This window comes from Plectropomus leopardus, chromosome 18 (genome assembly GCF_008729295.1).
Source record: "Plectropomus leopardus isolate mb chromosome 18, YSFRI_Pleo_2.0, whole genome shotgun sequence".
In the NCBI taxonomy this organism is placed as follows: domain Eukaryota; kingdom Metazoa; phylum Chordata; class Actinopteri; order Perciformes; family Serranidae; genus Plectropomus; species Plectropomus leopardus.
Genome location: NC_056480.1, coordinates 16,689,827 through 16,716,776, shown reverse-complemented (window position 1 = coordinate 16,716,776; position 26,950 = coordinate 16,689,827). Strand labels below are relative to the sequence as shown.

Genomic DNA, 26,950 nt, shown 5'->3' with positions numbered 1-26,950 from the left:
AAACAGGAGATAGATTAAAGGCATTGTGAGCATGACAAAGGATGACTGTGAACAAGTTCAGCTTCCCGCTGCAGAGAAACTGCTTGTTCATCAGAATCATTGCAACAACTGATAGCATACTTGACTCATATGCAGTGAGACAACTGTTGTGGCTGTTCAACCTCAAAATAAAGTTTTTTTTTTATTCATATATATATATATATATATATATATATATATATATATATATATATATATATATATATATTTATATTGTGCATTTTGCTCTTTTTGCTTCTTAGCCCTGGGATGTTCAGAATCGGCACAAATATAGCAACCGCAGGAAACAACAAAGCCGTTAGGAGTGCAGCATCACAGGACACACATGTAGCACGTACTTAGGAATCAGCAAGAATAAAATATTGATAGAAAACAAAAATAAAATCCTTTTAAAACATTTTTTTTTCAAATAAAACATGGTGAACATATATTATGTACATAATTCCAGAGCTTCAAACGCAGAGGGTCTTTTGAAATTTGACCTCCTATTATGGCACATATGATCAGGTGTCTGAAGTTTGTTGGTGTGTGTGTGTATGTGTGTGTGTGCACGCATGTGTGTTTGTGTTTAGCTTCAGGGTACCATGTCTGTGCTCAGCTGGACATGGTGCGCCCCTTCATAGCTGTGACCAACATACAGTACCCTTTGGTATAGGTGAGGCTAGGAAGGATTGGTTCTTCTACATCACCTTAAAAATCATCATCATGGCACCATCAAAAACATGATTCACCACCTCCTCTAAATCAGAAACAACACCATCATCACTGTCACATTCAGCGCTATCGTCTCATACAGAAAACACCGCCACCCTCCCCGTCATCACAGTCACAGTCATTTCTGTCTCCACGCCAGCACAAGCCTTCGTCACTGTGAGTGTGCACAGTTTTAGCAGCTTTAGGAAGTGACACGTGTCAAAAGCAGCTCTTGTCTCATGCCACAAGTTCTTGACATCACAAGTTCGCGACAGCAATGTAAAGTAAAGTGAAGTGTCAGCCTTGTAGCTAATCCATCTCCATACCAGTGAGCTCCTTCTTCTCGGACCTGTATCATTACTGAACAAACTGGCATCAGCCTGTGAGATTTAATCACTGAGATCTGCCGGGAAACCCGGATTTTCCTTTCTTATTGTACATCTCTGTTGCTCAGTTGCTCTTCTTCAGCTTTTCTCAATGCTTCACTCTTTGTCCTTGGTGTGGCTCAAGCGTACGCCTCTCCTGACTTTAGTGCCACCAGTTCTGAGTCCTCAGTGTGGCGCCCGTTCAAGTGTTCGCTGTTACAGTCATGGTGGTACATGAAGGCGGGTACCTCAGTGATGGAGGTTGCTGTGTAGGACGTGGAGCGCATTGAGCAGTGGTCCTTTCGTCTCTGACCCCACTGGGTTTTGTACTGCATCCACTGTCTCTTTAGAGCTGCCTGCACCTGGACCACACACAAACACATGGGTTATGGAGATGGGTTATTACATAGTGCTTTCAAATCTTGCTTGCTACCTCACTACGAGAAGTGCCTTTAGGCATAATCAATGATGTAAGCTCCAAAGCATTGTTAGTTAAACTGCCTGCTAATATCTCAAGTCTTTTATCCTTGCATACCAGCAACTATTTCACTTGTTCTTCAAACTGTGTTCTTTTAAATTTCCCCAGAGGAGCGCATAAAATTTGGTAAAACTGCTTTCTCTTTTTACACTTCCTGGGCATAAAATGAGCTTCTAAATGGTGCTACTTTAGACGCACTCCCTTTCTTGAACATTTTTTAAGGTCTTTTAAAAACTTCCTTGAAGGAAACAGGTTGCAGCTTTATATGGTGGGAATGTTTGGATTTAATTGGTTTGGCTTGTGTATCCTTTTTCATTTACTATTTTCCCTTGTGTTAATTTTATGTATTGTTTCTGTTTTACCAACACATTCTCATCCCAAGTAGTCACATATTACCACTTTGCAGTGGACTTCTGTGTCTACATTACGCTCTAGGCATCTCTCTGCGTCTGGTGTTGTAGTTCCAGGATACTGCTACCGTGATTTCAACAAAAGCACATCATTGAATGCATGTGGTTACGCTGAGGCAGCAAAAGCACATGGCAACCAATGCCGGGACAACAGCACATGCTTAGGATCATATTCAGAAGGGAAGCAAACTTCTGAATCCCACATGAAAGTCAGGGGTCTGTTGGACTCATCCACTGTCCCTCCCACCCATCCGACCTTTGTGCATGCTTATAATACATAGTTACCAAAACCATTTTAACCTGATGCTATCCAGCAGCATATAATGTGGACGCAACAGCTTCTGTCTGGCATCTAAACTGACACCCCCGTCCACATATCGTGCTGCCGCAATAGGTGCCCTTCGGTTGTCCAGTGGTGTAACATAATGCCGTGAATGGGTCTGTCTGGCTGTGTTCTTTGCTGACGCCACCGGGTGGCATACCACACAGGCACGAAAGGTGGCTTTTAGTGTTGGGATCTTATGCCAAAATTACTGCAAAAGCGGCAGTATTTCATGACTTCGTAATGAGAACAGGTTGTTTTTACTTTGTCACTTTCGTTTTTTGTTTGTTTTGGTTAATAAAATAAAATATAATAGATTCAGCCATTCATGTTTGTGCATCAATCAGACCCAGACGAGAAGTCTGTTGTGCACCAAAATCTGCGATTAGCAGATGTACCAGAATGTTTAGTGTAGTTTGCATCGTTTGCTAATATATGTTGTTTGTTACCTTGTTATTATGTGGGCTAACTGGCAACAGCTGATACAGCTTTAGTGTTAAACATATAATATCTGCTACGTGAGATAATATGTGATGGGGTTTTTGGTAGATAGCAGTTAAAATCCCCAAACTGCTCATTCTACCATTCTAACTCTGTACAAACAAGTCTGCTTTGCGCTGAAGGTTTTAGGTTCTTTTGACTGTTATCTCGAAGTCTGTTCCCCATAATAGACAGCAGATGGCTTTCGTATGGGTGACGTACCTAATTTAGCTTGACCCGGGTACATTTCAATCTCAGATGTTAGGTAAATAAACATATATTGCCCCCTTAAGTAGAGAAATGTGAAAACACCTCTCTAGTGACAAACACAGACACAAGTCAGTTGGTCAAGGTCAGACATTATAGGGGGCATAAACATGAGAAAAAAATGTTTTGAGTGGAGGGAGACTTTAAAATTTTATTTAAAAAGGTGATATTAAAAAAAACTACTGCAATCACTATGAATGAATACTATCTGGAAATATTGCCTATTTTTGTCAAAAACAAATGAAACATGTTGTCAGCAAACATTATGCTAAAACATGTCAGTATCAGCATTTTTGCAACTTGCCAGATAAGTTAATTAGTAACATTTTTCCTTATTATGTTAATAGAGAATGTAATTTGTTTGACAATATGTTCTCTCAAACATATTTGCTGTTTCAAATTAGTTGTATATAAATGTAATTTCTCGGAGACACTACCACCGAATTTACATGCAAATCAAAATGTGGTAACACATGCAATGTGAGTAATGTAAACACCATCTTGTGACAATTTTAATCAACTTGACGGCTACCTTAACTGACGCAAGCATTATTGCTGCAGCATGTGTGAATCACTCACATTTCGATCATGTTAACAGATGCCAGTTAGGAAATGTAAACACCAAAGTCACATTTCTTGGAATGCAGCCAAGTTGTGCATGTGGCCAGATCATCATGATGTAAAAGGGGAAAAAAAAGACGCAATCTATATTGAGCAATTTAATCATCTCATTACATATCAATTCTTCTCTACAACTGCTAATGGGGTGTATGAGGAACCTTCTGCCGAGCCATTTAACGGTATCAAGACAAATCTTTGCAGCGCTCAAATGGGCCAACCAAATATGAAATACTTTTCCTTGGATGATTTTTCTCAGGAAATAAAGAAATGTCTTGAATGTGGGACAAACTGCAATTTAAAAATTAAATCCCCTGGAAGATGGTTACCCTTTTCAAAAGTTTAATAAACTTCAAAATGACAACCACAAACTCAAACTTTTCATCCTCAAGAAGCTCAAATGCCTGAGAGAACTGAATGTTCCAAATTTTACACTCCCTCCTGCAGTTCACGTACATTGCCAATAAAGTTAAACAAAAGGAGAGCAACTCCTTGTGGCTACCCGCTGAGCACTCAATAACTATAGAAATGCCAAATATTATTATAATCTAATTTATTGCACTTCTCTGTCTACTTTAAAATCAATCTGAAGCATTTTTTAACACAGATATCTCATGGTTTTAATGGAGAAATTAGCGATTACTACCCTGCTCTCTCTTCTTCTCTTCTTAACCTCAAGCTGTGTTGTAATTACTGTGTTTGCTAAGACAGACAAACCGGAGAACAGGTAAACAGTAGAAAGCAGCATAGACAGAGGTCTGTGAAAACTTTCCGGTGGTTCTCTTTATTTATCTCTTACTTTAAGTCTCTTCTTTCAAACTCGGTGTAGACTGGTTTGGATCGATGTTTGAGCGCTGCTTAAGTGGAGACAGAGGGTAATTAGTGGCGGCGCATGTTCCCATCAATGGAATTGGAGCCGGAGGCGATAAATACCCGTGACTACTTCAGAGTGATTTGACCCGGATGTGAATGCCAATTGAATGCATTCCCCTTGCATTACAAAGCCAGTTGTCAGTGGGTGTCAGTGGGTTTTTTGTGTAGTGGGAATGTCATTTTTGGGCCAGTCATGTTTAACATATGTGAAAATCGACCTATTCTGTCTTTTTGGTATGATTCAGTGTTTGGTTTGAGGTTGTCAATTAGGGCCCATAGGTTTATTTTTGCCCTATGTGGCCCATAGGTTATTTTTGATCAAGCCCTGCCCAGAATATAGTATATCTTTGTTAGATGGACGCGGGGCTTTAGGATTAAAGTCTTATTTGTTTTGTTTTGTCAATAAAATGGTAAAAAATGCAGCCCGGATTCTGCCTGGGCTTACAGCCCGCATGTAGAACGTCTTGCTTGATGTCACAAATACAGCATGAAAGCTGTTTGTCTCACTGACCTGGCATCACAATGGTTCCATTGAAGAAACAAGGCAGGTCTGTGCAGTTTGGCCTTGAAATCAAAGAACAGAACTGAAACCGGCCCCAGAAACCCATGTCCTGATTAAGGGAGCTGAATTGGTCATTATGCATATGCACACAAACCCTCTCATTCCCTTGTGATAGTTTGTGCGGGAGTTGACCCGGCATCACCCTGAAAGTGGGCTTGTCCCTTTTATGCACACGCTCTACACACACTGTTTGTTCTCCATACATTGTTTGCATTGCTGTCGTGTTGCGGCTGCTTGTCTATGAGCTAATACCTGACCTATTTTACAGGCACAGTAGATTGCTCTGTTTCAGACACCCCATGCTGAATATTTAAATCTGCTGCTCTGCTGCTAACAGCCCCATCGTCTCTATGGATAACAGAGAATTTCACTTTTTATTTGAACCCTAGCATATTACTTTTAAACAGAAATGGATGTCTGTCTCATCTGTCTGTGGTATTCACACCAACATGGAGACCCGCTAAAATGCTTATTTCCACCTTAAAACACATATTGTTGGTGCTTTGCAGCAACCTTGAGTTTGAAAGCCTCTGTCACACAATGAGTGTTTAGAGCAGAAAGGTCTCTGCAACACCATTAACCCCCGATCTGGGCTTTGATGGAAGTCTTGCACATTGGTTTGTGTTTGAACCAAGTTAAGGATGCTCAGTCAGACAGCTGCAGACAGACTTAAAAAGGCTGACAGGAGGACTTGAAAGGAGAGTCAATTTCCAGCTGGGCTTGGAAACCTCACAGTCATTTATAAACTGTCTCACTCTTCACCTGACATGACCCTTCAGCTTTTACTGCTGCAGCACTGGATTGAGATTAGCAGCCCAATGCTTTATAACCTGCTACAATTGGACTAATGACAGAGGTAGCATCTCTGTCAAGTCACAACTATTTTACTATTTAACTCAACGCCAAAACCTGTGTCTGAGTCAGTGTTTGGGTCACTTCTTGACGCTGTCAGATGTAAGATGCCAGAGATCTGACCTGGAAAACAAAATATGAAAATGTTTTGCCTGATGGAGTCTGATGTCTTATACTTCATGTCATAAGCAATGAGAGGTTGTATTGCTCCCTGGCTGAACAGCTCTGAGTGACATATGCAGGATGACCTTTATAAAAGAGCAATCGCTCTGTCAGGACCACAGCGTTATTTTGTCACACATGGCTCTAAAAATGATACTTTTCCTAGATGAGATATTCTTATAGGAATGCTATGCAGGAATCGTAAAAACTCAAACTTCCTGTGCGTACACTCCAAGCTACTTTTGTATTGGGGGTTAAAATTTTTTATGATGGAAAGGCCGATACTTCAGCGAGTGAATAAGCTCACTGCTGGTGTTTTGACAAATTGAACTGCACACTAAGGATTAGCTACCAGTAGCAATAAATCTATGTGAATGGAATACTACCTCTATAAATGTGTTTAATGGTAATAAACAAGTTTGCAGAGCACTTAACTGGAACTTAGACAGCCGGTGGAAGTTAGCTGCTGGGCTGCACTAGACCACGCTCAGCGCTTTAGTCTGCTTGCTCTATTGGCCCCATAATGCAGAAGATTCTGGTAATTTTACCATGGATATAGAGCTTTATTGTACAGTACATCCACCAGCCCTTCTATGGCTCAGTAATTAAAGAAACAGGATATACATAGTTAATAAGTAAACTTTGGAGGTGCTGATAGAAATCTCCACCTTTAAGACAGAGCCAGGCTAGCGGTTTACCCCTGCTTTTAGCCTAATGTTAAGCTTGGCTTGCTGTCTCGTAGCTCTAGTTTCATACTTGGCTTACAGACTAGAAAATGTAATGGATCTTTTCATCTAATACTTGCCCCCCCAAAAAAGAAAAAATGCAAATAAGTGCACAATTTCCAAAATATTAAACTTTTTCTTTCACTCTCCTCAAAATTGTGTATTAGCAGCACACTGCCGGAAAGCCAAACTGCTAATATATGTAAAAACATGTAGAGTGCTTACCTCTCCATTGAAGAAGCAGAATATTGTTGCCACCAGTAATCCCTTAAAAAGCAAAAGAGATACACATAATTAGTTGGGGTTTTTAAGCAATGGAATTTAATCAGATTGTATCATTTTCTAGCAGTAAGATGGGACAGCACTATCATTCTTAGAGTGCTTGTTGAAAAGGAAAGTGAGAGAGTAGTCAGTGTAATCCCTTTCTGGTAAATGAATGAAGTGACTGCCTACCTGGGAATTTCATGGCCTGCCTGCCTGTTGTTTAATTAAGTGCCTACATGGTCGTTAAACAAAGTTAATGGAGTGCCTAACTGGTTCTTTAAAATGTAATTCTGCTGGGAATGACATCAATCACAACAACAACGAGGCAGAAAACAAGGCTTTTATGGGTGGAAATTTTTGAGCACGTCAAATGTCTAAATCTCGAGCCTGAGGGCACTGACAAGCGTGGGATGCGAGATCATTTTTGCTTGCATACTGATATCATTTTTTTCCCCTTTATAATTGATTGAATTGTTCCCAGATGTGCAAAATACCTCAACCCATAAGGGCAGTCAAGCAGCTTTGCTTTTTTCTTTTCCACCTTTGAGCTGAGCTTCTACCTGTTACTTAAATGGAAATTCTGAAGCAGTGCCTTGCTGTCAGCTCTACCTGGTAGTGCATGAGTATGTGCATGATGTACTCGTAGACCTCCCCAGCTAGGCGGTTCTCTGGCCTCCAGGGAAAAATGACAAACTGTATTCCCAGCAGGGGCACCAGGATCAGGGTGGCTCTTACTGCTTTCATGTACATGTTGGATTCTGCTCGGTGTGTGTCTCTCAACTTGGTCACCAGTACTCTTATAATATTTAGTAAGAAGAAGAGATTCACCTGTAAAAAATAAAACTACTATTAATAGAAACAAAAATAATACCCACTGTTTTCAGATCTTTTATGTTTTAACAACTAAAACCCCCAAAATAACAAACCTATATACATAATTTTCACTCTGAGATTCATGTATTTCTCTTATGTTGAGCTGAAACAGTGGATAAGCAGACTTACAAGGAGTGCTGCCACTATGGGACCATGGACGGCGTAGAGCAGATGGGTTTCCACACTCATCCAACAGCTACAGAGGGAAAAACCTATCAGTCAGTGCTGTCTGTGGCCCAAAATACACATGCACTCACATACAAAAACATGCGCGTGTATGGATCTGCACGCTCTTGCTCTCTGCCACACACAGACGAGCACGTATGTAAACATCTCCTGTTTATTTGCAGAAGTTTCTGGAGCATTACTCACTTGTCGTCAAAATACTTTTTCCTTGCCACGGCGTGGATGGATGCAGGCACTAGAGGAAAACCTTGGATGGGGAAGAGATGGCGGCCATATGAGGTCTTGAGTGAGTTTAGGGAAATTCATTTGTCATTTATGCAACAGTGAAAAAGTGTGGTTAGCTTGGTCAGTAGTTTTTTTTTTCTGGAGTTAGACTTCCTTCTCAAATAAATTATTCCTTCACAAATATATCTTCTTGGAAAGGCTGAAACACAGTGGATAGACTTTCCTATCGCAGTTGTATTTCACCAACCCGAAAAACAACACCACATGCTTCATTTCTCGTAACAATCCTGTTTAATTGACATTGTGTCTATTAAAAAAGCCACTGGAGGCTGGACTCGCATTAGTTTTTTACTTTTCGTCTATAAACACATGAATCCAGACACCATTGAGGCCCTGCAGCATATCGGCCACAGATGGACCTGACCAATTGGCTGCCCTCCACACACACACACATACACACACTCACACTCACACACACACACACACACACACACACACAAGCTCCCATTTTAAATGATGACCGTCCATTTAGTTCCATCACCTACTTGTTTGACAGACTGCACCCATTATATCTGTTTTGAACAAGGTGAAAAACAGGACAGCACTTAGCGACAGGAGGGCCAATAAAGCTGTCAGCATGTCCAGGTTGAAATACTGTATGAGCCTTGCGTACGAGTAAATCGTGGCCTCTACAATGTGTTCTGTCTTGTTGAATTGTTGTCATTGAGTTTTTAAGCTGTGACTAGCTGAAAGCTTTCTCAGAAAAGATACTTGTGTTAGTAATCTTACATGTAGTACAACATGTACACTCTGTAGTTACTTGCAATGAATGCAAACCTCAAACTCTGGCATCTTTTCTTCTTCTACTTGGCAAATTGCAACCGGATGGAGCATTTTCAGCAACTTTTGACACACAATTGTCACTTGCCAAAGTATATGCTTGCTATATCTACTTATTTGCTCACTTGAATTATTCTGTATTTATTTATTGTATTTAAAATGGACATATTTTTATGGCACATTTCTGAATGTCTCTGACTGATACTGGCTGGCTCTATCACCAGCTGATCTACCGAGTTAATGGTAGCCGCTGCATTTTGCAAATATTAACAACTTGTCAAGCATCTGACCAAAAATCTAACACTACAATTTTCCACACTGAAGTAGACAAAACAACATGCGAATGCACCAAACATACTGTATCTTACACAAATAGATGTATAGCACACACCGCAACACATACGTACTTCTCAGTGTGAATGCACTGATGCACTCAGAATAACAAGTATAAGTAAAGACTATCAGATTGGGACGCAACACAAGCGCAGCGAAGACATATAGAAAATAAGCTTTTCAAAATGCTACATAGAGTACTGTCGTCAATAGAAAAAATAAATAACTACAAAGCAGAAAGTGTTTTAAAAAAATGAAGATGGACTCACCCCAGCCCAGCAGGTAGTACCAGTGGAGATGCTGCTCCTCTGCAAACACAGCCACCACAATGAGTGTGTGCAGGTAGATGCCTTCACACAGCATCCAGAAATAATTGCAGCCCAGCATGTACATATGGAAGAAGTGCAATACTTTACAGCCAACCTGCAGAGAGAGACAAAACCGGAGTATCTCTTACTTGTTCTGTTTTTGAATGTATGTATAAAAAGGGACCTATTAGGTTGATTCACTTCAAACACTTGACTTGACATCATCTCAGCGGGACACAAAAAAAGATCTAAGTGGATGTTTCTGTATTTGTGGCACAAAGTCATTAGCCAGTATTACTCTCTGCAGACAGAGAGGATGTTTATTCATTTACCCCCTCTGGAGGTGAGCTAGATGGAGATGATGACTTCGCCTTGTATGGGGTGCTCTTTGATTGTGTTTGACTCGCTTTGCACAAGGATGTGAGAAATGTTCTCCAAGTGCATATTACTGTCGGACCTTAAACAGTAGCTTCTGTGCAATTTACTATTTATGCAGGCACAGTGCGACATCATGTTTCATTATGTATTCTGTTCTTGTGATTGAATCATTATTATAATATCTTGAAAGAGAGGACTTTGATAACATATTGATGTCACTGCAATCCTCTCATAGTCTGCTAACGCTGTAATTACCAAGCCACTTATGGATGCACCATAAGCTTCAGTTCTGCTAATGAGTGCTACATGCTGGCTCCAATGAACCTGACTGTACGGACATCAATTCAAAATGTCTCAACTCCCCTCTATATATAACTTTTCCTCCACAATAGTTGATAAGAAGTTAATTCTCATTTTCTGATATGTGCCTCTAGGAATATGGAGACTCACTGTCTCCTTTTTAGGAGATTTGTTAAGCATGCATGTTTTCGACTTGACCAATCTCAGATGGCTTCTCCAAATTTGGATTGTGCAACTTCAGTAAAAGCCAGAATGGCTGCAAGTGATAAAACATAATCAAAAATCCATCCAGTACAATCTAACAAATTGCAACAAATAGTGTTTTCTTCAGTCATCAAATGTCATACTGTAAAGTACAAAATCATTCTGTACAATATTTTATAAACATTTTACCTTCTAAGCAATTTATGCCACACATCACTTACTTAAATAAGCTTCTTTTCTTGCTTTGCTGCCTCCACTAACAGCTGATTGCTGTTGTTGTTGTTGTTGTTGCAGACGGCTTTTGTAACATAGTAATGTCCCTTTTTATGCTGACAATGCCATCATGTATGTCATCGACTGTTCCCAAAATTAGGCATATTTCAGTTAATTTAAATTAATATAAAACTTATTCTAAAAAATACTAATAAAAACACTTTGGTGAGACAACACACTGTCCTGCAAAACTCATGCTAAACACCTCATTCAATAACTAAAAATATTAGTGGACTGTTCTACGTGAAAAAACTTTGTGACCTTATTTTCTAAATTGCTAACATCCTTTGTTCAGTGTCAAGCAAAGAACCAAGTTACTGAATCACAAGATAGATTTAAATTAAAATCTCCCAATGGCAACTTAACAGGGGAAAACATTAATGTATTATCCTCACAAATTAAAGTTGGTGACACTTTTTTGCTAGTTGCCATTTTTTTAAAATAAAGATTGCGTTAAGTAGTGTATTTGTGTATGCAGTTAATCTTAAATGTTTTTTCAGGTCTTTTTTGCAAAAGAGGTCTTGATTATGCTCTGCATAAATATGAAAACAATACATCTTATAAACTTCTTACTCTGGAAAAAAAAAAACTTGAAACACTTTCTTTGTATGAAAACAATGATAAAAACCTTTGTACAAATACTTTTTAAAAAAAATAATATTCAAATTAAGGATGGGCATGAGTACATAAGAACTCAGTTTATTATTTATGTAACGTATAGGGTAATCATTGCCCAACATACCATATGTGAACTTTTTTTTCTATTCAAAATAGTTAAAATCTTATTTAACTAAGTTAAACACAGCGTATTGCTTCACTCAGTGCCTCCTTGCCCCAGTCTCTTTCTCTCTGTTCATCAGGAAACTGCTGTTGTATGACAGCTGGTTAGAGTCTGCCTGTGAACACACACTCACACTTACTGAGCCTACTGTTAGCATCAAACAGCTAACATTAAATAACGGATATTAATGGCTTTAAATGCCATTTCTGTGTTGTTGTGAGTTTTTTGTGACCATTTCACGGCTCAGTGTCAGATGCTAGCCCCTGCGTCTGATCGTTGTAATGGTAGCAACAGGAAGTTTGCTGATTCTTGTTAACTTTTTGTTAGGTTTAATAGGCAAATTGAAGCCTGGTTGTTCAATAAATGAATTTCAGGGCCAATTTCCGTTGCTATTCTTATGTTAGAATTTTTTTTTGCGAGTACTCAACTACTAATAATTTTATGTATGTGAGCACTCATATATGGAATTTATTCAAAAAGCACGGCGAAAGATCTGAAGATCTGAAAAGCCCTAATGTACATCATTGTTTCTGGTCTGTGGTGCTGCGAAAGGAGCATGCATGCAGCCGCGGTTCAATTCAAAGATGCTGGCATTTCTATTAACTGCTGCTCTCAGGGGTCTTCTCAGCTCAAAACACACAACATTATTCATTTCTGAACTTTTAGCCATATGGCTCTCCCTAACTTTCCTGCGTTTCCCTTTTCACCCGAGGAATCTCCACTATAACAGACATGGAGAGAGTTAGGTCACTGACTTATTTTGCATCGTAGTTAACTTACGTTTGTCTAAAGTTACTGTGTATGTTACGATGTCTCTCATGTATTCAGCCTCCTCCCTGGTTTGACATAAGCTTCAGGGATTCACTCCCCCACTCTGCTGTCAGGCCAAAGCAGACTCTGTATCGCTGCACCAGAGAGAATTAAAGGAGCTTGTATTCTCTGTGGGAGCAAATCTCCACCACAAAATCCACCTTTTCCTAAATCACCAGTGCAGAAAACAGGCTCATAAGTCTCAGTCTGGCAGTGGTAGATTTCAAAATGTTTCCTTACAGACACGTGTGAATCCCAACCAATGGTGCTTGGGATTTCTTTTTCAGCTTCCTCTTGAAAAGCAAAAGGCCACAGTGACCAATTTTGTTTTTTTAATGTTGCAGTGAGTTAGCACAACTTGACAGTCCTATGTCAGAAAGTAACTGATCTGACACAAACCTCTTTGACAAATGGAGAGGAGGAGAGATTTGAAAGTGAGCCATTGCGCAAATATGTATATATTTCTTCACACTGATGATGATGGCTGTCAAGCCTGTCTGTTTCTTGGATACGTTCAGAGATGGGATGTGAATAAAGACGGCAGTTTGGATGAGCCAGACAGATTTGGTAAATACATAAAAAGGAGCAACAGCAGGATGCAGAAGCCTGCTGAAGCCTGCACTGTCTCCTGGATTTTTCTCATACTTTGTGGGCCAGAGATGCTCCAGCTGAAAGCAGGCTGGGGTCTAATGGGATTGTATGCACTGTGAGCCAACTTCTACAATCCTGTCTGTTGTTTCTGCATGACACCGTGATCATCTGAAGTTCTTTTTTGATTTAGTTTTTGCACATAAACAATGTGAAGTTTTTTTATTTTTTAAGTTTATGGTAATACTCTGACACAATTTTTATGAACTTGGAGCCTTAATATGTTTAATTTTATTCAGTTCTACATAAAAGGAAAGCTCTGCAATGACAACTTGTAAGAAGCAGCGAGCACCAAGTTAACAGGTTTTCATTGTTTTTATTTCCATCTAGGAGCGGTTCTTGAAAAGTAACACATGAATTTATGTTCAGTCCTGATAGTGAGGCATTCCTACGAGACAGATTTATCATCTCTACCAAAGCGGACCTTGAGGTTTCAAAGAATCCACATAATGCATTCAGTGTGGCTCCAAAACTCTTGACAGGAGAATGTGGAAGAGAGCAAAAACTGTCTGTTGACCGTGTAACACCCCCAATATATGGCACAGTGAGATAAAAATACTAATTATGATATAGCCTACTTAAAAGTCTATTGTACAAGCCTTTAAATATTTAAAATATAGAGCAGCTCCATTTGAAATTAGCTTCCTCACATTGCCCGGCCTTGCATAAGCAAATGAATTTTAAAAAGTTCATGGAAATTCTTCCTTGCATTTTTATTTGGTTTAGCATAAATTGTGAATACAGATATATCTCCTTTCAAGCCAGTGGAACTAATCCTCCTCCTCACATTGGATTCTGCTAAATGCCTTTTTTTAGCCTGTCTCACAGATTGTCTAAAAAAAGTCGATGTTTTAATGATGCCACCCACTGGTTTGTGGACTACTGTTTTGAGGCCTTGAGTTTGACATTTTAGCCATTGCTGTTTTGTATTTTGTTTTTTTTCGGGGGGAGCCGAAAGTGACCATATATGGATGAGAGGCTGGAACTGTGGAAAAGCGAGGGGTGGATCTGACGGAGAACCAGAGGATGAATGGAGCGTCCTCAGAATGAGTCTTAAGACCCAGAAATGAATTAGCATTTCAGCACCTCTGTTTTCCTCATCTCTGAGTCAGTGGGTTTTTTCAATGGGCTATTGATTAGATACCTTAAATAAGGTCTGTGGTTAACACGAGATTAAGAGGTTATTGTAAGAGCCATTTTTGTTCTACAACATTTGTCAGTAAATACCTCACTTGTGAAGATTTTTTGTCTCAAAAAAGGTGGTTGCTAACAGGTTGTTAAATGAGACCACAGAACAACATCACGCCACGGTGTAGTTTGTTTATGGCCCAACATTATATATTTTTTTAATCCTGGGGATTGCATTCAGGCTTCAAAAATCCTAAAAGTGGTATTCATTTGTAGGTTAGGTTAGATTAGTAGAAGCTTATCTTGCTGAACAAAACTTAAGTATCAAAAATGTTTATTTGCCACAGATCTTATTTGCTGCAGTAATCCAAAATCCAATGGAAAAATCCCATAGACTTTTTGATGAGGGCCCCAGGGTGATGCTAAATTCCATGTCAGCCTCCAGAAGAATGTCATCCCTGGGCACTGTATCATAATACTTTTGGTGGGTTTTTTAAATATTTTGTTTTTATTTCTGCACACCTGAACGTGTGAAAAAATGCATCAGAGGTGGTGTAATCTTAAAGACAAAGTGAAGTGTGCTGCACACTATCTTGCTTATAGCTCATCAGGCATGTGATGGTCTGAAGAAGCAAATATTTTTTATAAATTATTAATATTTTGGTGTCCCAATAACTTCTCCTCTAATGCCATTATCAAGTACAATACTTTGGTGTATGGCCAAATACCTGAAAAACTAATGACATCCCTATCAGCATCAGATGCACTTTATTACACTATGTGCTAATTAGCAAATGTTAGCATGCTAACATGCCAAACTAAGGTGGTGAATGCTGTAAACACAGTTAAGACCTGCTAAACATCAGGAATGTGTTAGCATTTGACTGGGACTCCTGTTTCTTTTACATCGTTTTAGCTTGCATTCAATCCACGAAATGGATGCGTAGTTGTGGCAATTGTAACATACGTGGTAGTGCTGATGGTAAATATTCAATCGAGGGTGCACTCACCGGGTTTCTGCCCACTACTTCAGGATTGTTGACCACTGCTACGAGGTAGATGATGGTGAGTGCTGAATTGAGCACATAAGAGCAGAAGAGGTTCTTGTGCAGGGTGATCCTTTGGCAGCTCAGACTCCTGTGTAAAGAGATGATTGACTTTGTAACATGCTGACATACCAGGACACGGAGTTATGATTTTAAAAAAAAATCTACAAATTGAGAAAAAAAAATCTTCAGGCACACAAAAAGAAGAAGAAGAAGAAGAAGATGAAGGAGAAGAAAACATATGCTACAACTGATGATGTTACCAAAAAATAAAAAATAAATAGGACCGGCAGGCTTACAGTTTAATGAGGTTGTCAGATATTGCTACAGTCTTAAAATATCAAATAAGTGGGATCTTTCATCTCACAGTTCTTTAGTGGTTGCTAAAAAAAACCCTGGGATCAATGGGCTGGATTGCCTCTAAATGCTCTTTACTGTACATGATAAAAATGCTGTTAAATAATGCATAATGGATCCCAAGGGTGGTCCTCATTACCTTGGCAGGCCACTCCAGCATTAATAGCATAATGAAATGCTTGACAGACAAAGTAAAAAAATAGCTATTATTAAAATTGTTATAAGTCATTCACATCCTGTAGCTTCATTGTCGGGAATGGTTAAATAATGTTTTAATTTCTGGGCAGCCATCGAATGCACTGCAGCTCACTGTAATGTCCTTGAAGCTGAATGAAACCTAACACCAAATATATTTTGCAGAACAAAGCCTCCTATAAATATATCCTCTACAGTTTAAGAAGTTATATCTTTTTTATTGGTCATGGCCAATTTTATCTTTGTTGAGTCATAAAAACCCCCAGAGACCCATGAAAACAGGGAAGAGTGCTACATTTCTCCAAGCCAGGACACAGTGGCATATAGAACTGCACATTTTCACTGTCGTATTCAGAGGCTGTGGTTATCTGCGACAGGAAAAACAGCCTCGCTTTAACACCAGGCATAAAAGGAAATGCAGGAGCTGCTGAATGCTTATATACAAAGGGTTTTATCTAAAAGGGGATGTCAAAACACAGGCTGAATCCTCATGGCAGTGTTGTTCTGACCGTCCCACCGTCTTCAGGGTCGGTCGTTCAACCACGTCTGTTTTTCCACAGCAAGCTGGAGTATTTTTATCTGGGAATCCTGACAGTGTTGATGTAGAGTTGTAAATAACAGAGTAGTGCAGCTGTACGCCATCACATACCATTGTAAGCTTCACATCTGGATCTTATAATACAACATTAAGCCTCCAATATTTAAACTGTTTTGGCTATAAATAGGTTAAGTCATGGTTACAAAAAAAAGATAGTTTAAGCTAGTAACTTTGTTAGTTTATTGAGATCTTATTTTGTCAGGACTTTGATGTTGATGAATTGTTAATTTCCCGCTGAGTTTCTGTGTTGCTGAGTGTGACTCTCAGCGGGTCATTAGGTTTTGCAATAATGCACCTGCCCTAAACACGGCGGCTAGATTTACGAGTGTGTATAAAACTTTGCAGCACACTGAGGGTCTCGTACAAGATCTGTTCTGGATAACAGCTGCGTTTAGGAGGTCAACACCATTCAACACGTCAAATTTTACAGCATTTAGAGCAACAGAGCCAACAAAGAAACTTTTCCAAATATTGTTACAGAACATAAAGTTAATTTGTCCCCCTAGGCGCCATGTTCAGGTTTCTAAAAGAGCTCAGTCACTGGAAGAAAATGGCAGAGTACATTTCTGAAAAACCAAGAATACATAACATTTACATAATTTATACATATCATATCAATGTCTCTAAAGTGATGTAGTGTATGAGTGGATAGTTGATGGTGGATGGTGTGTCTCCTAGGCCAGAAAACTGCGAAGCTGCAGAATGATGTTCGAGACCAACAAACAATAAAACCATTTGTTTTTTATTGAGGTATTGCTGTGTTTTCATCAGTTTTTTGGACTCCAAATGTGGGTGTTTTTAGTGATGCGTCAGCAGAGACATTGCTGGCTTTCCTGCTGGGATTGTGCCCCCAGAACTGGGTTTTGTGGGCCAAAACATGATCTTTTTCTAATTAAAGCCAAGTGATTTCCATGCCTAAACCTAAAATCCAAATGTAATGTATCACTGCATTGCAGAAACATACAATGCCAACAGTGATTGTGTTGTTCTAAAGCTTAAATATTTTGTCAAATGGATTAAGTTTCTTCCCTCCTAAAAATAAACTACAAAGTCAGACTGCTAACTTTTTCTCAGGCTTCATCACTTTCAGATTTTACATATATTAACTGAATATTATACCTCCCTTCCCTTTACCCATTTTGTTATTCTGAACTCTTTTCAAATTGAATTTTAGCAGTAGCTTCTCATCTAATTGTGCACTTTCTCCCTCTGGGATTAAGCGGTTCATCATGATGAACAACCTTAATGAGCAGCGCGCTTAGGTGCCCATGTTTCCAATAAGAGCAAAGTGCCTACGCATTCAATGGACGTCACAGCTCTCCAGTTTTGAATCCTAAATATCCATGAAATAAAATGTGCAACACAAGAAAACCAAGTTGTCATGAAATTAGGGACAGTTGTGTATGTATTGAACTCTGTGAAGAAGCAGAACTACTCTCAAGTCGAAAGTTTGCATTAATTTGTAACAGTAGCTAAGATATTGATAATTTCCTGATTACAGCCTTAAGTTTTAACACTCTACGAATGCTTTTACCAAAAGAGTTTATCAAACGCTTAATATAATGATGTTATCTGCCCCAGAGCAGGGAATTAACAATCAGCCCTTTTGATCATAATCTAAAATTTGAAAACAAGACTCATTAAAACTGAAAAATCTTCTGTTTTTCTGTGTGGCTCTGGTATTAAAGGCTGTAAAATATACCCTGCTGGTGTGGACAAAGGCAAATGGAGAAGTCACAGTCTTCAAATAAGATTGAGACTAAAAGTAAGCACATGATGAGTAATAAAAGGTTTGGAGGAAACTGTAGAGAAAACCATCTGTTTACCTCTCAGATTCAGTGATAATAGTGGCAACATGATTGAGCCTTTACGGGCAAAGCTGCCATCGATTTAATCATCCCAGAATTATGACAAACTGTATCAGCATTTGTCTTAGTACAAATACTCTAAATATTATTCCATATTACAATGCGGTGTTGTAGTCAAGACCACCTAAACTGAGACAAAGTCATGGCCAGGACCAGAGTGTATCCAGACTTTGAGATGTCAACACCAAGTCAAGACCAGACCAGTGGGAGTCCCACACTGCATTACACACTAACGATAAAATGTGAAACATGCAAACCATAGTCACCCCTGAAATTGATATTCCCATAAAAATGTCCACAGAAAAACAAATGAGGATTCCTCCTTATTCAACTCTAGCTTGCATACTGAACATATGTGTGTATGTATAAGTAAACTATGAAAAATGTTTTGATAAAATAATCAATTGGTGAATTTTATATTTGGGAATTTTTCTTTGCTCTCTTTGAGCAAACAAATACAAACAAACACTTAGTGGCTAAAATCAAATCGACCATCTTTATTCTTTATTCAACACTTCTTTTTTTGCACATGCAGTTTAGTTATATCACTGCAGTTGTGTTCTTGACCCGTCTTGAAATAAAATACCAAATCCTCTCTGCTGAAAGCCACAGAGAAGCCTGAGTAAAAATGCAGTTGATTCCATCACAAGGCCTTCAAAAAGTAGTCCTGAGACCAAGACCGATCGTCAAGTAACAACACTGATATAATGTGCATCACCAGAACAAGTAACTGCAGTTTTGGCTAAAATACTAAAAAAAACATGAGGCTAAAATACCACTGAATTTATTACTGTACCTGAAATAGAAGAAGATGGCCAGGGAGATGAGCAGGGAGGCTATGGATAGAGCATGGCCCACAATCGCCATGTAAAACAGGATGTATGCTGACTGTAACAAAACAAACCAAAAAAAAAAAAAAAAAAACAAGATAAAAAATAACATGCAGTGTTACTTGGACATTTGGTTGTCTATGTGATATAACATGTGACTTTCTTTTAGCACTCTGCCCAAATCAAAGCCCCAAAATGCACAAAATGTTTACATTTTTGCACAAATTCAACATGTGACACTTGGCATTAAATGAAGCGACAACAGTGATGCATTCTACATTTTTAAGTGGACAAAATTCTCAGTAGGGACAAAATAAGCATCATAAACAACTGTTGCTGCTGGTGATCCAGTGTTGGGTTGTGTGTGTGTGAGAGTGTGTATTGTCAACTGTCTGTTCCTAGCTAATCCAGCATACTATTGGACCAATCAGCCTAATATTTTATGCTCATTTATGACTGTATGGTCAGGGACCTCTTGTGTATGTTGTGATTTGGAATTTTTAAGAAAAAAACAGATTTATTAATTGTTTCATACCCACATTGACTGCTGACTTCTGTTTACCTGCAAGTAAGAGCTGCAAGTCCTCAACAAGTTAGCAATCAGTTAGGCTAAAAACAAGCCTTATGTAGTCCCTTGAAGGCCACATTTTGGCCTTCATCTTGAAGCTTTGCTTTAATTTTTAACCAGGGTCCCCCTGTTCCCAACCCACATGCCCACAGACACACCTGGAGGAGATCTACACTCTCCTGAGTGCACTTTGTTAGTTTCTCTTTTGGATCACATTACTGAGGTTTGTTCTGAGGAGTTTCCTGAAGCTGGGAGGCTGAGTCAGCAAAGGTTAGTTTTCTGTGGTAACAGATGGAGCAGTTGATCTCTGGTTCTGATTGATCAGCAGACTTTTGGTCTTTCTCCTAGGTTTTCCAGGACAGCTGTGTAGTACACTGATTCAAGACAAGAGTTTCTTGCAAAGGTTTTGTTTATAAGTTGCTGTTATTTGCAGATAATCATTTTCTATTTTGCAGATGGGACAGCAGAATAGAGGGTTGTTTTTTTTTTTCTTGGATTTTCATTGGACAATCATCAGCATAAAAAATGTAAAAGTTTTCTAAAGAAATGCCAGAAAATTTAAACTTGCAAATGTCTTAGGTTTTTTGGTTTGGATTTGGCATAAAGCATAATGTGGCACAGAGTAGTATCACATAATCATCCAATTACTGAACTTAATTGTAAAACTAATACGTGAACAAGTGTATAATGCTTAAAAGTAATGTGTACAAATGCTTATAGTCCATGAGTGTGTCTCTGATGTCCTGGTCTGGTCTAGTGTCCTGGTCTGGTTTCCATGTGGGAAACATTGTTAGCAGCACTCTGGTGCTTTTGGTTATAAGAAGGTTTTTAATATGTGATGGTGTCACCACAAGACTATTTGTAGAGACCCTCCTCTGCCACAGCTGTATTTTATGACAAGCGTATAGCCTCAGGGACAGAAAACTTGCATGTTTCTTTCCTTCTTTAAATATTTCTGCGGAACTCACTGTAGGAGAGTAATGTGTTTTGGAAATAAAATTCCTGTTAATATTGGTGTCTGGTACAATATTTATGGGCAACTACATCAGACTACATATTTCCACTTTCCACATTTTCTCCTATCTGCCCACACTCTGAATACCAGAGTACTCTGTGAAAAAAAGAAAGAAAGAAAGAATATGCTGACCCATCACACTGCGACTACTGTGTAGCAGATCTATGATAACAGGCTGCTTTTTTAAAAAATAAATTACCTTTAACTTTGCCTTAGTGTTTTCATTGCAGAGTGTGTAGTTGGACCAAGTCCTGTTGGTATCTGGGTGGCGAAACCACTGCCCGTCCTCCCCACAGTACTTTGTGGCCTTTTCTGAAAGTAACAATTAAGGAATACATGCATATTCTTCAAATGTCTCCATGTTCATACAGTTGTGCCCATATATATAGTTCCTGTTAGCCTTGGTGAATAATTCACCCTCAAAACAATTAATATTTTATATTTCTTGAAAAACACTCAATAGTGTCAGAGGTGAATTCATTCTGGATCAGCAGACTTTTAAAAGACCGACACTCTTGAGTCTTGCTGCTCACCTGTCGGGTCAAAGTCAACAAAATAATTGGGGCAGTTTTGAGAGGTGTACGTTCCCGCTGGAGTATCGTCCCAGCACAGCCAGCCATCCCAGTTACGACTGCAGTGCAGCCCTGTGACACAGATGTAGCAACGGAGAGACTTAAACATCTAGAGAGAAAGAAGTTCAATAACTGAAAGGAGAATTTTATCTCTACCTGATTTGTTATACGGTAAATCTCGATTCATCTTCTCAAAGCATTTATACTGGCTGTCAAGGATCTTCTTTCTCACAATTTCCTGTTCCTCTGGATTAACCATGGGGCTGACCGTGGCCTCATCAGCAGACTCTACCTCAGTGTCCTCTGAGAGCTGGGCAGCTGCCTTCATTTAGTGTCACAAACACACACAGGCACATACATACAGAGTCATGATCAAACAGAATTGAGTAAAGAGCAGTGAGGCAGTGGGGGAAAAAATCATGATGCACAATCAAAGAAATACAACAATATGCCATCCTGTCTCTCTTGTTGACTATAAAAGAACAAAGACAATAAATAAACTACCTGAGTGCTGTTTTCTGCAATTTTTATACATTTATATCAGATATCAAATCATATTATACTGAAATTGTCCATTATGCTTGTCAATTGCTGTATTGTTGAAGGAGCTCTGTGCTACATTCAGAACAGGATAATTTGGCAATTTTCAACCAGATTTCTGTCATAACAATGTGGTATATGTAAATGAACTGTGGTAAACTTCCCTACATTTTACCAGCACCCAGATCTCCCTGCTCATCTCTCAGTTTAACGTGTCATCTGGCAGATCTGAACTGGCTCTTTCTGAAACTTTGATCAAACTGTAAAACTAAGCAGTACTGATCAAATATGAACCAAGATTTTGTTAGTGTGTTGCCTATTTTCTGCCACAAATGGTTTCAGAAATGTGTTTTAGCTAACCGTTATTTGAGACTGTCTGCTATATTGTTTCCTGTAGAAAACGGCACGCATTACATCACCTACCAGCATTAGTGTTTATTGGTCTGGTGCAGCACAGTGCACTGTGGTAGTTTTAGTTTTCTACCTCTTGAGCAAAAGCGAATGCCACAGTCCTTTTCCTCTGTTTTTTTCTGGTCATGTAGCACCAATTTCAGAAGTACCTATGTCTTTCTACTGCATAGCCGCACAGTTTTATGAAAAGCCATCTTTCCAGCAGTGAAATACTTTTTTAATATAGCAGCAAACCACTATTTGCTGTGTGAAAAATATAGTAGAGTAATGGCACGCTGAGCAGAGAATGAAGTCACACTACCTCGGTGTGTTGTAATCTGAGTTTCTCTGTTGTCGCGATAGTCTCTGTGTGTATGTGTATCCCAATGGCTAGCTAATGGTGCCGCTCTGCACTGAGTGGTTACCAATGACTTCGGGAACATTTTAAAAGTGTAATGCCCACACTTCCAGTTTCAAGGAAAAAATATTAGCTCTGTCAGCATCAATGCTGTTAAGGATGTTTGAGTTAGCACAGTTAGCTGCGAGCCAACGGATCAGTCACCTATAGGTTGAGAGCGATGTGCAGACAACCAAGCTCAAATACTGAATCACAGAAATGCTCTGAATGTCGCATACAGATCCTTCAATGAACTTACTCTGCTTAAAATCACATTAGGTTCCACTTAAAGAGACAACATAAATCAAATGTATTATTCAACAAAATAAGCAATGCTATATTTTTCTCCACTCTGGGTAGTATTTGCACATCTTCCTCTCAGGCTATGGATTTTAAATCCATGTAATTCTTTATGTGGCTGTACCTGTGAGATAAGGTTTTGATATGCATACACTGTCCAAGAAGAGGAAACTACAATTGTCTGTCTTTATATGATCAAACTTGCAGAATACCAGCAGTATTGAAAAGCTAAATTACCAAGAACCTGTATGCATCATCTGTACAGTAAATCTTGGATGCACTGTTATTCCAGTTTATCGGGTTACATTACCTTCAGCCTCTCCTTAGTGTTAACGGCACAAAGTGTATAGTTGGTCCAGGTCTTATTGGTCTCTGGATGCTGAAACCACTTTCCATCCTCTCCACAGTACTTAGTTGCCTTTCCTAAAAATAACAATTGTATGACAAATATACTGTATGTTGATCATTATCCAAATTTCCACTCCTCTATGAATCTATGCAGCTGTGTCCATAACACTTGGTCCCATTAGATTTAATCATTAATCCTCAGAGCAACTATATAGTCCATCTTTAAATACAAGACAATAAAGTTAGAAGAGGTTTTACACAATACAGTAGATCTGTAAATCCACAAATTTCTTGAGGCACACTGCTCCTACCTGTGGGGTCAAAGTCAAAAAAATAATCTGGGCAGTTTTGGGAGGTGTAAGTTCCCGCTGGAGTCTCGTCCCAGCACAGCCAGCCATCCCAGTTACCACTGCAGTGCAGCCCTGCAGCGTCAACAGAGCCACAAAAAAAATAATGACACATGGTTACAGGCCTTTTGGACACATGAAACCTGTCAAACAGATTTACACAGTGAGTTTCAGTAGACAGAACCAATACCTGATCTGTTAAAAGGTGGGTCTCGATTTATTTTCTGGAGGCATTTGTGCTCATTCTCAAGCATTTTCAGTTTCTGTAAGAAAAAAAAAGATGTTTAAACATTACATAATATTGTTTAGACAATTAAAAGAAATAACATTGTATGACTCAGTTCCTAATCAACAATAATCCCCATTGTTTGGATGAGGGCAGGGATAGAGGACTGGAGTTTTACTGTAATCCAATAAAATCTCAGTTGGGAGGAGTGATTTCAGTCAATTAGGGAATATTTGTTGAGGAAATATGGCAGCATTCATTTTATTTTATTTGAAAATTAAATGAGACCACTGTTCACATCTTCTCTCCGAAGCGAACCATATCCACAAATTTGGAACGATTTTGGAAGTCTCTGACTGATGTCATACTGACCAAAAAAGTGATCTATTTTCTTGTGGTTGGAGGCCTAATTGCATAGACATCAGAGGTGCAGGACTCAAGTCATAATTTAACTGGAGTCACACTTGAGTTGCAAATTTGAGGACTTGAGACTTAGAGTGATAAAAGACTTGACTTTTATTTGATATTCATGACTTTTACTTGATTTAGACTAGAGACAGATGACTTGAAAAAATGGCTTTCATAACAAATGTTTTCATTTTTTTTTGGTATTGGGAAGTCCTTTCTAAAACATTATTGGGTGATTTCTAGTGTGATGCACACAATCTGCTAGACCAGCAGAGGCCTACAGTTGAGGTAGCTATGTATCTTGGAGGGGACTACTGTAGTCCAAAAATAATCAAAGTTGGATTTAAGGATTAGGCTTTGTTGTTGATGACGATACCAAGGAGAGAACAGTAGTATGCAAAGTCTGCAGCTCAAAAATAAGTGACATGACTACTACAACATCCAACTTCATCCATCACTTCAAACCCCACAAAGAAAGGTATGTGTCATTTTAGCTAACTTATTAGCTTACTGGCTGGTCAAACATTAGCTAGAGAGCTTACGTTTGATGAAATTCAAAGGATTTGCTTGATTTTTATCACAGTAACTTAAGACTTGCTCTTGACTTGCACATGTGTGATTTACTATCACCTCATCAGTGACGGTGTGTACAGAGCAACCAGGAGGATATGCTATTATTACAGTACAAAAAGATGATCCCTCACCAGCTTCCCACCCGAGCTGGAAGAACCACTCTCTGCAGCAGACAAATGTGTTTTTTCCCCCACAATCTGTATGCTACCTTATGTAACTTACTTCAGTAACTGCACCTTCAGTTCACACTAAATTGATGCACTTTTGTATCCTGAAACTACTTTGTACTGTTATAATGGATTCAGAGGTACAGCTTCTGTTATTGCGGTATATTTGTGTAAAATACAAGCCTTTACATGACCCATATCTCTAATGTTTGTTTATGCTTCAGCACTGCAGTGTGTATGGCAGACCCTCTGAGATCACATTGCTATTAACTAACCTGTGTATTGTCTAACAGTGGTAGAAACAGTCCCTATGACTCAATAATTGCAGAGGGGGCCAAAGGTCCTAAACTTACAGGAAGACAGCTGCATTGAACCTGTTTACCTAACCTGATCAATAAATACACAATTGATAGTTTATTTTGTCAACGATACTTTACCCTCAGTCTCTTCTCATAGGACGTTGCACAGAGTGTATAGTTGGTCCAAATCCTGTTGGACTCCGGATGGTGAAACCACTGACCGTCCTCTCCACAGTACTTAGTTGCCTTTTCTGGAAGGAACAATTATGTGGTGAACTCAAATTTCCTTAAAGTCACTATAGAATTAAAAGTGGGTTCAAGTAACAAGAAATCATCTGAGCAGCAACCCTTAAGTCTATCTGCTCACCTGTTGGGTCAAAGTCACCAAAATAGTTGGGGCAGTTTTGGGAGGCGTAGGTTCCTGCAGGAGTGTCGTCCCAGCACAGCCAGCCATCCCAGGTACGAGCACAGTACAGCTCTGTAACACCAACGGTTAGGAATGTTCCTAATCACTTATCATCATGACATGAAAACCAAACTTTCAACTTAGACTAGTCTAAAAGTAAAAAAACACACAAATTTATGTGTGAAAACATAGTCTAAAAAAAGTTATGATAGAATTTGAAATCCTTAGTCAAATTTTTCAATACCCAAATTGTTCTTGAAATGCTGCTGAGATGTGTGGAAATTTGCACTGTGAGTAATGACCAGTGCACATTATCCTACAAAACGTGACATTTATTGTTGATTAACAATATTCTTTAGGAAAATAAATCCTTTCAAACCAGACTGATTATCACAGCAGCATTTTTATCGAGTGAATGCAATCAAACCTATTTCTAGTGCAGACTATTGATTGGAGCAACACTTAAATGACTATCGACCAATCGTGCAAATCCCTACCGACAATCACAAAAAAAAACAAAGAATTGTTTACAGGCCTTTTGTTTATCGGTTTGTTCAATGTAAAATCTCATCATGTACAAATCATGTTGATGTATAATAACATTATTTGTCGGTAGACCCGTGACACATGACAACTACCTGATTTGTTATAGGGTGGATCTTGCTTTATTTTCTCTGAGCATTTCTTTTCATTCTCACTGATCATTATTTCCGCAACACCATCTTTTTTTGTGCTAACCCCTGTGGCCTCTGTGGTTGGCTCTCCGGGAGCATCCATTAAAAAATGGGGGACTTCCTTCTAAAAAAAAAAAAAAGAAGAAGAAAAGTTTAGCATGAAAATGAGTGCACAGAGCAGATGAGGCTCGCGTCATCTTATTCATCTATTACTGAACTGCCAGTAACCACATACCTCTAATCTGTTCTTTGAAATTGGTTGACAAGTAGACCCAGTCTGCACCCAGTTACCCCTTTCGGCACAATATTTTGTCACTTTCTCTGTAAAGAATACAAAAAAAGTAATAACTTCCAGCAGCTTAACAACTGCATAAATGCTCCATACATTAGATCAAATTTTAGGCACATTATCGCTTCTGTTCGAGGTTC

At 38.9% G+C, this 26,950-nt stretch overlaps 1 protein-coding gene across 1 annotated transcript in view; it reads right to left on the bottom strand.

Moving 5' to 3' along the window:
• Window positions 1-308: 308 nt before the first annotated feature.
• The window catches only part of calcr (calcitonin receptor), a 66,917-nt gene continuing 40,275 nt past the window's right edge, over window positions 309-26,950 (bottom strand). The window contains exons 5-22 of the mRNA XM_042506749.1: window positions 26,757-26,842; window positions 26,486-26,645; window positions 25,809-25,919; window positions 25,580-25,692; window positions 23,959-24,031; window positions 23,733-23,843; window positions 23,384-23,496; window positions 21,603-21,768; window positions 21,408-21,518; window positions 21,074-21,186; window positions 19,258-19,349; window positions 15,408-15,534; window positions 9,837-9,990; window positions 8,356-8,416; window positions 8,113-8,179; window positions 7,720-7,938; window positions 7,072-7,113; window positions 309-1,459 (exon numbers count right to left, since the gene is read on the bottom strand). Of these exons, the coding sequence (XP_042362683.1) occupies window positions 1,238-1,459; window positions 7,072-7,113; window positions 7,720-7,938; window positions 8,113-8,179; window positions 8,356-8,416; window positions 9,837-9,990; window positions 15,408-15,534; window positions 19,258-19,349; window positions 21,074-21,186; window positions 21,408-21,518; window positions 21,603-21,768; window positions 23,384-23,496; window positions 23,733-23,843; window positions 23,959-24,031; window positions 25,580-25,692; window positions 25,809-25,919; window positions 26,486-26,645; window positions 26,757-26,842 (2,141 nt within the window). The 3' untranslated portion in view covers window positions 309-1,237. The remainder of the gene's footprint in view (window positions 1,460-7,071; window positions 7,114-7,719; window positions 7,939-8,112; window positions 8,180-8,355; window positions 8,417-9,836; window positions 9,991-15,407; window positions 15,535-19,257; window positions 19,350-21,073; window positions 21,187-21,407; window positions 21,519-21,602; window positions 21,769-23,383; window positions 23,497-23,732; window positions 23,844-23,958; window positions 24,032-25,579; window positions 25,693-25,808; window positions 25,920-26,485; window positions 26,646-26,756; window positions 26,843-26,950) is intronic.